This window comes from Cinclus cinclus, chromosome 1, assembly GCF_963662255.1.
Source record: "Cinclus cinclus chromosome 1, bCinCin1.1, whole genome shotgun sequence".
Classification (NCBI taxonomy): domain Eukaryota; kingdom Metazoa; phylum Chordata; class Aves; order Passeriformes; family Cinclidae; genus Cinclus; species Cinclus cinclus.
In genome coordinates, this window is record NC_085046.1 from 22874082 (window position 1) to 22889483 (window position 15402).

Below are 15402 nucleotides of genomic sequence, written 5' to 3' on the forward strand. Positions count from 1 at the left end.
TGTTTATTGTTTCATCTCACATTTGTTTGAGACCAATCTAAAAGTAACAGTCAACAGTTATGTGAGATATCAGTATGGATGATCTCAGAAAAAATCTGTATTCAAAGGAAGGATATGGAGACAAGACTGGAAGGATGACACCGATGTTTGAGAATTGGTTCTAGCCATCAAGAGATGTATATAAGAAAGGGCCAGACACAGAGATGCAAATCACACAGATTTTGCTCTACAGAGGACTCACAAAAGCCTGCTGGTGTGCAGCCAGCTTCAGTGGAAACCACTTCTGATTTGGCATTCAGCTCTGTTTCTTTTGAAATCCCACTCAGAATATTGAAGTGTAAAAGCCAGAAGAGGCATGGGATCTTGGAAACAGTATTCCTGACTGTTCAAGGGAATGACAAACTTAAGTAACTCAAAAATAAAAACAATAGTGTTCTGGTTACAAGAAACTTACAGGTGTAATTGATACAATTTCACTTTAGGAATTGTTTAATCTCTGCTTTGGTAGTCCTGTTCCTCCTAGCAGTTGTAGGAACCATAATTTTTCTTTGGCCTGTGGTATAGCAAATGTAAGGATTAATATAAGAAATGCTTAAGAATCTTAGTGAAACAGAGAAGAAACTTTTAAGTTCTAATGAATAACTTTCTAGAACTGTATAATGAATAAAAATACCAGTAATTATATTTACTAGATGTAGCTTTCAACATCAGGTAAAAAACAATACTCTTCACAAAATTGTTTAAAACATTTATGACTAAAAAGATTTCTTCAAGCGGTTACTAGTACACTGTGGTTGTTTTCTTGTAGTATATTTAGGGGAAAAGTACTTCTAATGAAATAATCATAGTTATTCAAGGTTGAATGCATCAGTATTGACCTAATGTGTTGAAAGCTGAATGATTCAATAATTGTATTAATTAAGTCATTGCAAACGAGTTTTAAATTACTGGGTAGCATGACTTGGCTCTTCTATATGTTGTTGTAACACATGGCTTACCCTTACTTTTCTTAATGCTCTTAAAATTCTTCTATTAAGACTCATACTTCCCTTAAAGCTGTGAGCTTTAGGTTCATGCCTGCACTGGAGTTTGCAGTGTAACTTTCTTTAGCAAGCTGTACTTAGGAGGGCTGTCTAAGTCAAGAGTAGATGGGATGTTGTGAAGTATGTGATGTGAAAGGGAATCCTTGTAGTTTACCCTGTTGCTACAAGCTCATCTTTTTCTAGTGCCTTACTTGTCTTATTTAAAGCAACAGTGCAAGTTTTTGTGTACTTATACAGTACACAGTAAATGCTTTGCTTTCAAAAATTGTTACTTTTGCTGTCTTTGAGCATATTCAGACATGCTTTAGCCTCCAGCTGTCAGAACTAGTTTTATCATTTCATTTTACACCAGTATTTTTTTAATTTTTATTTTTCCACACATGGGTACATTTTTGTATGGTTTTTTTTATTCACACAAATAGAGCATAGAATCACAGAATGTTTTGGTTTGGGAGAGACCTTAAAGATCATCATGTTCCACCAATGTGAATCTATATATAGCTAAAATATATATAGCATTTGTTTAGAGAGAGAAGGAAACTGTAAACATGGTGATTTTCATGCCCTAAACATTTAAGATTTTATCAAAACCTGAAGAAATAGTTATGTTGTTAGTTTCCCAAAGAGTCCAGTCCGTGTCCCAGTTGTTTATTATTCAAATTCCCAGCCTTGTGATCTTGACTTTCTTGCTGCTTTTTTGCAAATCCGCATAGTAGTAGGTGTGAATGTTACAGCTCTTTCCTTTTTGTCACTTTTTCGACACTTTTATGATGCTTTTGTCACCTCAGGTTTGGATTCTGCAAAGTGCTACAGATTGAAACAAAATCTGGAAACTGCAACTAGAGTAAAGTCTGTCTGCCTTGTGGTTAAGTGATATTTCCCATAGGCAATGCATATTTTCACTCTATCAGTATATTTCCAGGCAAAATTTAACTTCTTATACCGCTGAAGTTGTGAGCCAAATTGCAGGGATCTACAGCACTGCTCTGTGAAAGTCTTATGCACCAAATATCACTGTTAAAAACTGAGCCTTTTTGGGTAATGAGTTTGTGAATGTAAAGTGTATTAATTTGCCCATTTTTGGATGCTAGTCATATCTGAACTTTAAGTCATGGGTTTGGCTGGACTTCTCAGGATTGGCTCGACTTTCCCTTATACTGAAGAGCTGATCATATCCAAGTGCCTCTATAGAATCTATCTTCTTGTCCTCACCTTCTCTCTCTCCTTCCCATTTCTCTCTTTCTGTCTCTTACTTTCCCACCTTCCTTCCCCTCCTTTCTTTCTCTCTCTAGTTTCATACTATGTAAAGTTAATTCAAACAAGCAGATTCACTTTGGATAGTGTTTGATACTGGTTTGTCTTACCATTTCATGTAATTGGCTCTGAAGCATTTTGTCTGTGTAGCTAAATCCCTTCCCTCTGAAAACAAACAAAAAACCTCAAGCAAACAAAAGATGCTTTACTTTTTTTGACAAGATCTTTAATCTCAAATTCGGCATATTCATATATCCTAACAAATGCATCTGTCATGGAATGAAAGGGAGATTTCTCTTAGGAACATTTTTGATGCCAAAATAGGGCAACATAGAGGAGACTGTTTTGTGTTTTCTTCTGAATACTTGGTTGCCACATATTTAAAAGAATGGTGTTTTAATAATAAGCTGTATTTTAAATTCAAACCACTCAGAGATTTTTCAGGAGGAAGAAAGGACAGAAATCCAACCCAGACAGCTATCAAGACATTCTTCCATTGCAGGACCAGATCATCTGTGCTTAGTTTTTTTTCTACTGAAATACTTGTCCAAACTATTTTCAATAATATATGAAAGGGAAATTCCTGTCTACCCTGTACAGCCTCTTTCCTTATTAATAAAATAGTTTCAGGATTATTCTTTGTCCTGAACAAAGCACGAGTGAACCCTGAGAGTAAGGTGGTATGTATTCAGGGACAACAGAAAGAGGAGATTGCATTTAAACTTGTAAGTAAGGCAATAACTGACGTAAATAACATTTTTTGGGGGTCAAATTGGGTAAGATTGTCAAGTTCTTCTCACCAAGAGCAATACTGTCTGATTTTGTACGTAGACAGCACCTGTTTTCAGGTGGCTGAGCTGGCTGAAAGTGATTGAAACTGTTTCTCATTAGTCTTAGGTGTGTGGTCAGGGAGGGTAGAACCTGGTCCCCTGCACTAACTTAATGGGGTTCCAGAATAACTGGATTTTTTTCATATTTGCAAACTGTTTGGAGTCAGGGAACAGCCTGGAGAGGAGACATACAGTGACTTGTGTAGGCTTTGTGTGAGGGGGTTTATGGGAACAGTGCAGGCATTTTTGCAGTGACTTCTTGAACGTGTGTGCCATGCTTCGGATTTAGCCTGGTATCACATTTCTGGGACCCTGAGGGAGCAATACCTGTTCTTCCTCCCTTCACTTGGAGTTCTCTTACCAGTGCAGTCTCTCTGACCCCAGTCCTTCAAAGAGGTATCTTTCCTCTCTGCCATTGCCTACCATTTACTCTCCCTTTAGAAAAAGATAGGCTAAAGCACGTTGGAATGCACAGGGCTTGTGTGATCTGTCTTTGTTCTTCCATTTCAGATCTGGATTGTAACATCTGTAATCCTTGCTGGCAAGAAGCAGCAAGGGAGCTGTGTTGTCTCAGGTTCAGAGCTGTGATTCTAAGAACCAGCTTGTTGCTCCCCTTTCAATCCTAAGCTGATTCTTTTTGCTGGTAATATTGAACTGCCTCTAAATCATTCAAGAGAGCACTTAAATTCTTTCCAACTTCTTCACTTGTATAGGGGAGAGTTTGCATTATGTTGCACTTCCATATTGAAAAAGTCAATAGTCATTCCTTAATGTGTGCAGTGCTGGCAGGAATAGTATTTATAATATTTTAAGAAGTAGTAAGTGCTGCAAAAGAGAATGAATTTTTAACAAATTGCTCTGTCATTATCCATTTGCAAACTACCAAATGCTCTACTATTCATGACAGAGCAGAAGAAATAAAGTACCTGTTTCATCAGTCTTGTGCCTTAATAACATGTACCACAATGTAAAATGGAACTGTAGAATAAACTTTCTCATACCCTGACAGAGTAATTGTATATGGTACTTAGTGATATTTCAATAATTCATCCAGATTTTGGCTCTTGACTCCTAAGAGAAATGGAGAAGAGCTGTCCCATACTGATTCTCTGTTAAAGAACATTTGTCACTAACACAGGTAATCAAAATCTTGCAAGAAGGAGAGTTGTCATCATCCACCATTCCCACTTCAAGGAAATGAATGAAATTGTGCTAATTAGTTTTCTTCTGTTTTTTTTCCCCGGTTGCAGAACTTTCCTTTTTGTTCGAGATGGTAACCCAAATAAAAGGAATGTGCACAATGAGACATCTATGCACTTACTGTGTATGGGACCTCAGATCATGATCTCAGAGGGAGCTCTTCATCCTCGCCTGACACGACCCTCGGAAGATGACTGCAGGAGAGCTGATTGTCTGCAAATGATCCTGAAGTGGAAGGGAGCAAAGCTGGATGAAGGGCAATATGAACGAGCAGCCATTGATGCTGTTGATAACAAAAAAAATACACCTTTGCACTATGCTGCTGCCTCAGGGATGAAAACCTGTGTTGAGGTAAAAGTTCATATATAATTTTAAGTCTATATATATTATGAGTAATTGACATGCACAATGTTTGAAAAAGCTTTTTTCTTTGGGGAAGGAATCTGATATATTATATTGAATTAACTTTTTAATTCAATTTTTCATTAATTGGAAAAATTGCAAAGATAAACAGCCCAAAACATGCTGTAGAGAAAAATGAAAGAAATTGAGTACATATACAGTAACTTCATGAAGATAACTCCTCAACATTAAGAAGATTCATGTAGGCATATAAAAATTGGAATTAATTACAAGACTGTAACAGTGGAGAAAAAGCTTAAAGGTAGGCATTGGCATCCTATATGTTTAAAGAGAAATGTAATAAAATAACAGCCTGGGAGAAAATTAGAGCCCTTTTTATTTTGCTGTGTAGCTGAAACTGGAAATGCTGCACATGTTTCAAGAACAGATTTGATGTCTTTAATTTACAGTGTCCAGCTTTTTTAATGTTTGGGAAAGTAGTGGATAGTAATGAATAATTGGGAATGACTTTTGAAGAGCTTGCCTGAGATTTATTTTTAACTATGCCAAGTAATGAGAACTAGTATTTAATTGTGCTGGTAATTCAATATAAAGAACATGAGCAGACATCTAACATTTTCAAAAACAGCTAATGTCTTTATAAGTCTATTTTAACACCAAGATTTGTATTTTCAATGGCAACAATTACTTCACAGTTCAGTGTTTGTATGTGAAATTTGCTTTTTTTTTTCTTCTGTTTATAATTTCATGTTTATTCAAACTATGCTCAGTAACTTAGTATCATCAGCAAAGTTTATCACCTCTTTTTTCACTCTCTTCTACAAAACAGCTTCATATGTTAAATAGTCAGTTCCCAGAACCTCTGGGACTCCACTGCTGAGCTCTCTCTGCAGTAAAAACCTGATGATCTTTTCTGACGTTCTCTGGAGCTGTTTTTAGTATTGGTGTTACTTTTACTATCTTCTAATTTTGTACCATGACAGATTTAATCAGTAAGCTGCATATTATAATAAATAGTTCAGAAGTTTCATATTTGAGTTTCATTAGGACTGATGAATATAAGTACCATCTGATGCTGGTATTTATATTAGTATTTGGTTTATTGATTTTTCTAGAACCTCTTGTGCAGAGACTTCAATTTGAGAGACTTTCTTTTGTGTCCTTCATAAAGTTTGTGTGCTACATCCACAGAGAGTCCAACAGTTCATACCAATTATCTGCCACATGTTATATGAGATTGCTTTTACACTTTGTCCAGCAACCGATTTTACAGAAACATTGAAAGATTTACTGTGTGATGTTTTAAAATTATTTATACTGAGTTTTTATGCACATGGTATACAGCTCAAAAAACTGTCAGAGTCTTCTTTATTGCGATTTTACATTTACCTTTCCCAGACTTTATTCTTTACGTATTTTTCGTCTGAAGACAACTTCACCTTCTTATTTTGCATTTGATTCTGTCCTGTTTGTCTCTCTTCACAGACTGTTCCGATGTTTCTGGAATTTTTTCCACTCTTACTTAGTACTGCTTTTTGAAAGTGGGCAGTGTATTTATTGTCTTTTTACTGCTTCTGCAAGTTTAATGAATCCTTTGGAATTCTTAAATGAGTGGTTCTTTGATAGTAACATTTTGAATTAGGTCTTGAAGACTACTCTGGGCAGTCAGGAGTTGCTTCTCCTCTCATGTGTTTGCTGACTGTTTTGTCTGTTATCCAGTCACCTATGTAGTCTGAAATTTTAATTGAAGAGTCATTTATTAGCTTAAATATTTTCTAAATATGCTTGGGAGATGCAGTGACAGAAGTTACCTTTATTTTGTGTTTTCTTCCTTGCAGCACTTTTATTCTTAATAGACATGTTACCTTTATTGTTATGGTTTTAGTCAGGTCATTCACCAAAGCTTTCTTTTTTTGCTGTTAATTACAGAGTTCTATTCCACTGGTATTTCTTGAGAGTTAGTTTGTTTATTTACTTATCAGTTTGCTTGGGGTTTATTTTAAAAAGTTATCTAGCATCACCTTGTCTGTGGTTCTCAAATTACGTTTGCTGGTTGTATTCTGTCAAGTTTCCAGATACTGCTTGAGAATTCTCATTTAAAGTTTGTCATTTCAATTCCCCAGCCTCATCTGTCCACCTCCTTGAACTGAATATTCTTCTTTACCTTTTTTTTTTCATTAGTCCTTTCTATAGAAGTTCAGATACTGTCTTTTTATTTCCAATATCCTACCCTTCTTTCATTCTGTTAGTATACAGATCTTTAGTTTTTTTAGCTTCTAATGAATGAAAACTCATCTTCCTGATGCCATTTTATTTGCTATTATTTAAGCTTTTCCCACTCTGGTTCCCTGCCCAGTACTGAGAGGAGTTAAGAGGATGCTGCTATTAGATGCTGATACTTAACCTCCAGAAACACAGCCTGAATCTTGTCCCTATACTTTCTCTTTTCTCTTCCCCATGTTGTTACAGCTCCTCAAGTTCCACACCAGCAGTTTGTCTTCAACATGTGCTTAGAAATCACTTACATAGTTACTGATTTTCACCAGGGAAGCAAGTCACCATCAGTCTTTGCTAGCTGAAGTATATTCAGACCCAGCTAACTATGTATGTGGTAACTGAATGACATATAGGTGTTGTCTAGCTCTTTTTTTAATCCAAAAAACCCTATGTTTATAAGATTGATTTAGAGCCTCTTGTGATGTGATTTATTTGTAAATAAATAAAAACCTTGGCTATCTCCAAGGTCTATGTTACTACTGCTTTTATTTGGATTGTCAAGATTTTTTCTTTCAGATTTGATAAAGAATCTATTGTCAGAGGACTGTGTAAGTTGCTCCTGTTCTCTCATTTTAATGCCACTTATTTGATCCAACTTCCTGATAAATTCTGCCTATAAGCGTTTCACTTGCAGGTGTTCTATTTATCCTTCCTCAAGATGAGACACTTGCTTTTAGACATATTTTTGTTTACATTATTATACAATAGAGGACAAATGTGCATGTCATATGAGAAAAAGGGAGATAGCAATTAACATTGAATGACCTCTGGAAAAAGTTGGTGAAAAACATGCACATAAAATGATTTGACATAAGAAAGGTTATTTCTGGTAGAGAAATGGCAAACAGAAGAAAACTATAGTAACAAGTTTCCAACATATTTCAATATCTGGTATTTACCAACTTCAGTTTTACAACGGATTGAGCAAGGAGTCTTCTGCCTGTTTCTGCCTTCATGTCCCTACATGGAGCTTTACAGTGGTGTTAGAGATAGACACAACAGTTTAAAAAGTGTCCATTTCAAGAGCGTGAAGCAAATGGGTTCATGCAGTAAGAACCAGGGAGACTGTAATGTCAGAAAGAATCACAGCTGCTACAGAATGAATTGTGGTTCTGGAGCTGGGATGCAGCTTTTAACTGCAGATTAAAATCAATTTGTTTTAAACTCATCATAAAAGTTCATGGTTTGTGCTTCTTTACAAATTGTCATTGTATTTCTCAGTGTCTGTTAAGTGATTCATTAGATAAATCCAGTTACTAGACTGCTAGTTGCCCATTTAATTATATAAACTGAGTTATATTATCTTGACAATATTGCAATTGAGTAAACCATTTCTGAGTCTAATTTGCTTTCAGTTTGTCTTTGAAGAAGAATTTACAGTCTGACATGGATTGCTATTTGCCACGTTTATGTAGTCCTAACTTGTCATGGTTTCTGCAGGAGAAACATAGTGTATACCCCCAAATTCAAACTTCTTTATGTGCTCTACCATGGGTCAGAGGACCTTGGATCTGAGACAGCCTAAATCCTCCAGGCTGTGGTCTGTAGTCCTTCTAACTCCTTCAACAGGAACAGGTTTATGTACAGGAACACTACATGCCTTTACCAAGCCTGCAACCAAGAGATCAGTGAAGGAATTTAACAATTGTCTCTTTGTTCCTAGAAGTATTTGAGGATTGAAATTCTTAACAAAAAAGAAGATATTAAAAAACTGATTCTAATGCTCAAGTTGTTCTCCCTCTCTCCAGAAAACTGAAGGTGTCTTAAAACCCCAGCAGTGCCTTTTGCCCATTTTTTGCAGTGGTTGCTCTCACTTCAGAGCATTATTCCTCTTTATTGTCTCCTTCACTTTCCACCACTTTTCAGTAAAGCCCCAGTTCTGTACCTTTGCTTATCACCACCACACCCAAATAAGAAAAGGAAACCTCAAATATAAATCCTTTTGGGTGAAGTACCTACTAGCTAACTTGTTCACAGTTGATAATCAAATGTGCAGTCTTGATACTGCTCCATTCACATGTGTTAGATTTTTCCTCTGAGCAGAACAGCTGTGTGGAACTCATTGCTAAAGATAGTTTGGGTAAAACTATGTGCTTTATCTCAAACTACTGAATAATAACTTTCATGCTGAACAGATTTGATTTTATGCAGATACGTTCCACACTATCACAGTAAATCTAGCATATAGCATGGTATTTTTGCAATTGTTTAAATTGCTAGTATGATTGTTTAGATTATGAACCTTAATTAATCAAGCAACACAATATTTTTAACAGTGCCTCCAGAAAAATATGGCATCATTATTAAAAACTTGTTGCTTTGCTCATCTTGTGGATTAGATTTTGAGCTGCATAAATCTATGTAATGTTCTTTCAAATATATTTATGATTGTTTTTCCTCAGAAGGTGTCTTAGTTGCCTCAGTTAAATTTCTCTTAAAGGTTAAAATGAACAGACAGAATATGATACTCAGATTAACAAAGTTTTGGCAAAGTTAAGAACTTTAGATAGAACAGAGGTTGAATGCTGGCTGTATATCTTGGTAATTGTCCCAGTATCATCTCTATTTCTGCCTGATACTCTGCTATGAAAATCAAATATTCAATGACACTAATATCCTCTCATCTAGACCTTGTCATTGCACTGGTCTGTGGTATTTTAGGGGTTTTTGGGGGTTTTTTTGTTTTGCTTTTGTTTTTTTTTTGAGAATGTGGGAAAGGTTTTCTAACCTACGAGAATGAATCCAGGTTTGTAAAAGATATTCTGTATTCTGCAGTGACAGATGAAGGAAATTTTCTCATCATCTGAAGAAAAAATTAAGGAGTGTCTGATCATGATCTAAAAAGGTTATATGGAGAACAGATAATTTTAGAGAAAATTGGGGTTTTTTTAGAAGTATAAAAATTAGAACCTGAATTTTGAAATACCCAGGGTAATATTGTTGCAGACATCATGATCTTAAGGCAAGACCGTGTTTGTAGACTTTATTAAGAAACAGGATGAATCATTTTGGTAATGATATAAAGGTGTCATAATAAATCAACAGAAAGTTTAAAGGCCCACCTGGGCCTTTAAAATCTGTGGCATTTGCTGTCCTTGCTTATGTCAGATCAGTTTATAGCAGGAGACCAAGTTAGCAAGTTAAGGAGAGCAGCACATGGGTTTAATAGTTAGAGACTGCATTTTGGGAGGATTACTGGCAAGAGACAAGGTTGATGAAATGGCACAATCCTGGACCATATTAGAATTGCTAGAATTAGTATTATTTGATTTCACTTCATGTCCTTAAATACAAAGTAGAGCTGCCAGTAGTATTTTGTGCTCCGTGTGAATCAGTTTCCTCTCATCTCTCCTATCCAAGTAATCTCCTATTTTCTGTCAGCATGAGTGTACAAATGGTGGAGTTGTAGAAAGTGTAGAAAAGAATATTTGTGTGTAGAAAGAATATTTGAAGGTGTTTTTAGCTCAACCTTGACATAGGCTTGAGGGCCTCAGACCCCTCCTTTTCTATGGGATACTGACCATATCAGTAAAACAGAATTTTTTGTCTTTAAAACCTAACAAACATTGGGCAGCATTACTTTGTAATGTATTTCTTAGAATTTTGTGGTTCTATGGAATTACTATGGATGTAGGTATAATTATGCATGAAAGCAAGCAAGAAATTATTTGATAACAGTAAATAATCCTTGTTTCTAAAGACCATTATTATTGTTGTTGTATATGATTGTTCTGTTTTTCTTGTTCATTGTTTTTTTGGTTTTTTCTTAACTCACATGCCTTTTCTTTAGGGTGTTATTAGAGTTGCTAATTAATAATTACTTACTTTGCCATTTTACTTTTCAGCTTCTAGTAAAACATGGTGGAGATTTGTTTGCAGAAAATGAAAATAAAGATACCCCATGTGACTGTGCAGAGAAACAGCACCACAAAGAGCTGGCTCTTAACCTGGAATCTCGAATGGTATTTTCACGTGATCCTGAAGCTGAAAGCATTGAAGCTGAGTATGCTGCTTTAGACAAAAAAGAGGTCAGAGGATACTTTAAATCTGAACTATTTTACACGTGTAGCAGTTACATTGTGACACAAGTCTGCAAGTATTTCAGTAGGTACTGTACTTTGTATTTGTAAACAGTTTTAGCACAGCTCTTTGTAATTTTCAAGTTAAGCTCTGAGAACATAACAAATACATTGTCAAAAGTAAACAGATATTTTATTCATGTCCTAATTATCTGGACTGTTGCAGGCTGTGAGGCTGGAGGAGGTACAGTGAGGCCAGTAAACTCGGAAACAGTTTCTCTAAACCAAACATTATTAAAGATGCCTTTAACATTAAGGTGCCTTTTTGTCTCAAAAATTAGGACAAAAGAAATTCTGAAAAGGAGAAAAATCTGTGGAGTAGAGTAGGGAAACTTTTCTGGTGGATCTTCTTGGACTGAGACTGGGTTGAATGTTGCAAAAATACTCAAAACTGACTAGTGCAGGACTTGAATGTAAGTGCATTAATTTTTTTCTATAACTTGATGCCTGAAGCTGCTGCATACCACAGTTTGTATGAAAAACAGGTAATAATAAGTGGTGTTACTTTCAAGTAAATTTTTAAAAGAGAGAGACAGTTCTCTGACAAAAAATTGGCTTGAATTCTGTTATGCCTTACAGGCGAATGTAATTCCATAAAGATAATATGATCAAAATGATTCTGAATGCAGCTCCCTCCCCATTCATGATCAGATTTTAGTTAACTAAAATTCTAAATAAGAATACATAGATAAATTATATGATACAGTAAATATTGCGACTTCATTCTGTTTAAATTAAAGGATAATAGGTTTCTCTGTGGTTATTCCCTTCAGAAATAGCATGGCTTGGCCTTTTACTAGCTTGGGCCACTTATAACCTAATGATGTTTAAAAGAAAATACATAAGTAGGCTTAGATCACATTAACTGTTCCCCTGAAAAATGCCACTCATGGTAACTTCTGAGAGTAGGAAAGTCCTTGTAGTGTCCATTTAATTTTTTGACCATTTTTCTTGGATAAATTCAAATATAAACAGCCTTAATTAGATTGTTTATTCCTAGATGAGACATTTAGAGATGAGGTTTAATATACTTACTACGTTGAATAGCAAATGTAATTAACTCATTTGAATTTCTCTGAGTATTTCTATGTAGAGGCATCCAAGTTGTGAGAAGATAGTTTGAAATTATATTTTCTCTCTTGGCAGAAACATTTTACAAGGCTGCAGTCATTTCTTGCCACAATTGAAGTTTACCACTCCTCTGGTTATGCGAGTAGAACTATTCGGAAGGTTATGTTTTCAGCTGGATCATAGCATGTTTTGGCTTAAAGGAAGGAAAGGTTTTAAAGAGCAGTGATATGTAACTGTATTATTTGAGTAATTGTTATCATCATATTTATACCAGGAGTTTGCTGGCATATACACCAGCACAGGTAAGAAGATGAGGAACCTATAGATATGGGTGGGACAAATCAAGAGCCATTCAAAAAGGCTTTTCTGCAAGAGAAGATGTTGTCTCATGCCTGTTTAATGAAAATGCTGAGCAAAACCAGCTTAAAGGCTTGATAGTTATGAGGGACTGTACAGTTGTCCCATCTCACATACCAGGGCAGCTTTCCCATGTGTTCTAAATGTTCACAAGCCAAAAAATGTCAGCCTGGAATTTGGTACACTAATTGATGACCTTGGGGATTTACACAGAGCAATTCTGTCTTCATGTGCTCCCTGCTGGTTTTTCCCCCCTTTCTTTATGACTTTCCAGTGGGGTCATTTCTCTAACATCTTGTTTATCTCTAAGAGAACAAGTGCTGGCACAAGAGAGATGCCAAGAGCATGTAGCCAGAAGAAGTTAATCTTTCAATCTTAACCCACAGAGTGGCCAAAACAAGTTGAGAAAACAGCCTTAGAAAGAGTTGCACTGAGCTGCAATCCAAATGACTGCATGTCCTCATCCTCCAGGCCAGTATACAAATGTATGGAATGGCCAGTGACAGCTGCACTTATCACTGGCTATGGTGATACCTCTTGTCAAACAATCCAGAGCACAGATGCTTCACCAAAATTGCCTCTCAACGATGATCTCCTACTTCTTTCCTCTTAGTTTCATTTTTATATATTATTAAACACTGAGGGACGGAGTTTACAAAATGCTTGTTTAGCATAGTATTCTGTTTGTAATTGTTGCCATTCAAGATCCTTCCAAAACAGAAAATACTCATTCATGAATAATTTAAAAACTTTGAACACTGAGAAATGCATTTTCAAAGGAACTGCATCTTTCGAATAAGCATTACAGGAAAAGAGAAAACATTTGAAAACCGTGAATAGGATTTCTTCCCAGACAAAACATCCAAATGGGCTAAACTCCAGTGTTTAAGATCTGCACAGTAGTATCTGGTATGATAGTACCCAATACTTCCCCTTCCAAGCCTGCCATGTTTACAGAAGAACACAATCAATTTTTTCTCCGTTCTTTGCTCTTACTTTGTTGAATAATCTCAAAAAAATCTTTGTTATATAAAATCTAAATCTATCTTTTAAATCTAATTGAAGATACACAAAATAATATGACAGTAAGTGATTGTTCTTAAGCTGCTTTTATAGATTTTGATTGTTCTTTTGCACTGCTGTTTTGCACAGTCTTTTACATTGCTGTTTGTTGTAGCATGAGAGCATATTTGTCTTGGGGATGTGTCCCTGGGAGTCCTCAGACTGAAAGGATCCTTCCTTTCAGTCAAATCATGTAATGTTTTAAATTTGCATAAGAAACTCCTGGGAATGAGCAGTGCCTCAGAGCAGATCATCCATAATAGTTTTGGCTCTCAGTCAGACATAGTGAAATACTTTGTGCAGTTGCAAAATATATAATTTCTTCATTTCTTTTACATGTGTGCCACTGAATACTGAAGAAATACACTGCTAGTGAGTGTATCATAGATTTACTGAGTGTGTAACAATTGGAATGTTTTTTTTTTCAATTCCTGAATTGATGTCATATAAATATATAAGTAATATAAATACCATAAGTACAAAGAGTTACCTTAAATTATTCAAATTTATTTTATCTCTATGGACAGTGAATGGTTTATGAAGTGAAAAGAGAGAAGGGGACTACAATTAGTTAATTAGTTAAGATATATGTAGTCTCAATATACATATAGTGCATAGAATTTTACTTGAATAAATTAAATGGAGTATAAATATTTTTTTTAATTTATTACTCCATTAACTGTAGAACTCCATCCACCCATAAAGAAGGATGGTTGCATGAAGTGTTTTGACACCATTTAATTATATAGTCATCACTGTAGCAAAGAGTTACTTCGCTCCTGTCCATTTTAATGGTACTTTAAGAGAGAATAAAGTAATAATAGCTTGAAATGAACTTCAGTATAATCAGTTTACATACTAAAAGTACTTTCAGGAGGAAAAAAAAGTATTATTTATGATATCTAAATGTTAGTGGTAAAAACTGGAGAAGAAAATAATTTCATAGAAGGGCTCTGGAGAATACAGAAGTGTTGGAATCTGTAGTGAGAAGCTCAGCAATGCATTAAAGTAGTAACTCTAATAGTGTATCTCAAAATCATTATATAGTTAAATGATGCTAATATTGAACAATGTCTCTTTCACAGCAAATATCAATAAAGAGTTCTTCCATATATGGCCATTAAAGGAGGTCTCCAAGCATCATAAACTGTAACCAAAATTCTTTACAGCGCATGGCATTGCAAAGATAAGGCATCAGTGTTTGAAGTAGTTAAAAACAGACCTCTGTGATATTACATAATGGATGTACATCCTCATAACTGAAGACTGTATCTTCACAAATCTCTACAAGACTGTCTTGTACACATTAACATTTTTAAGGTTCCCATTGTATAAATTCACTCTGGAATTTCCAGACAACCTTCTTAATGGTGCCAGTCTAAAATTTCTTTCAGCTAAAGTATGTTACTTTATGAAATAAATGTCTGATGTTTCAAACACATTCTTAGGGAATATTTCCTTCATTATTTAAAAATATAAAACTAGGATTCTTGAAAACTGAAGATCCAAAACTCCCTGCTGGGTTGTGGAATGCTCCAGCTGAGATAATATAGAAGTCTGTTACTCAAGGAGAGATACTTGCCAGTGTTTGACCTAGAACCAATCAGTTAATATAATTCTGAACATATCTGCATTTCAGGATAAAATATCAAGTCCTAAAATATGCTTATATGTTGCAAGTCTAACAGAAAATACATTTTTTCTTTTGATGTGTATGGTCTTCAAGAATTGAGTACTGGCACAGCTGATTGTTCTACAATTTCAATTCAAAATGGAGTTAAGATTCAGTCATGACCATTTTGCTTCTATTTCTTTGCTGTACATACAGCACAATTATAATCATTCTGGCACACAGTTGTTTCTGTC

At 35.3% G+C, this 15402-nt stretch overlaps 1 protein-coding gene across 1 annotated transcript in view; it reads left to right on the forward strand.

Annotated features, from left to right (window-relative positions):
* The window catches only part of ANKIB1 (ankyrin repeat and IBR domain containing 1), an 85468-nt gene that overhangs the window by 40668 nt on the left and 29398 nt on the right, over window positions 1–15402 (forward strand). The window contains exons 3-4 of the mRNA XM_062494879.1: window positions 4378–4678; window positions 10813–10995. Of these exons, the coding sequence (XP_062350863.1) occupies window positions 4378–4678; window positions 10813–10995 (484 nt within the window). The remainder of the gene's footprint in view (window positions 1–4377; window positions 4679–10812; window positions 10996–15402) is intronic.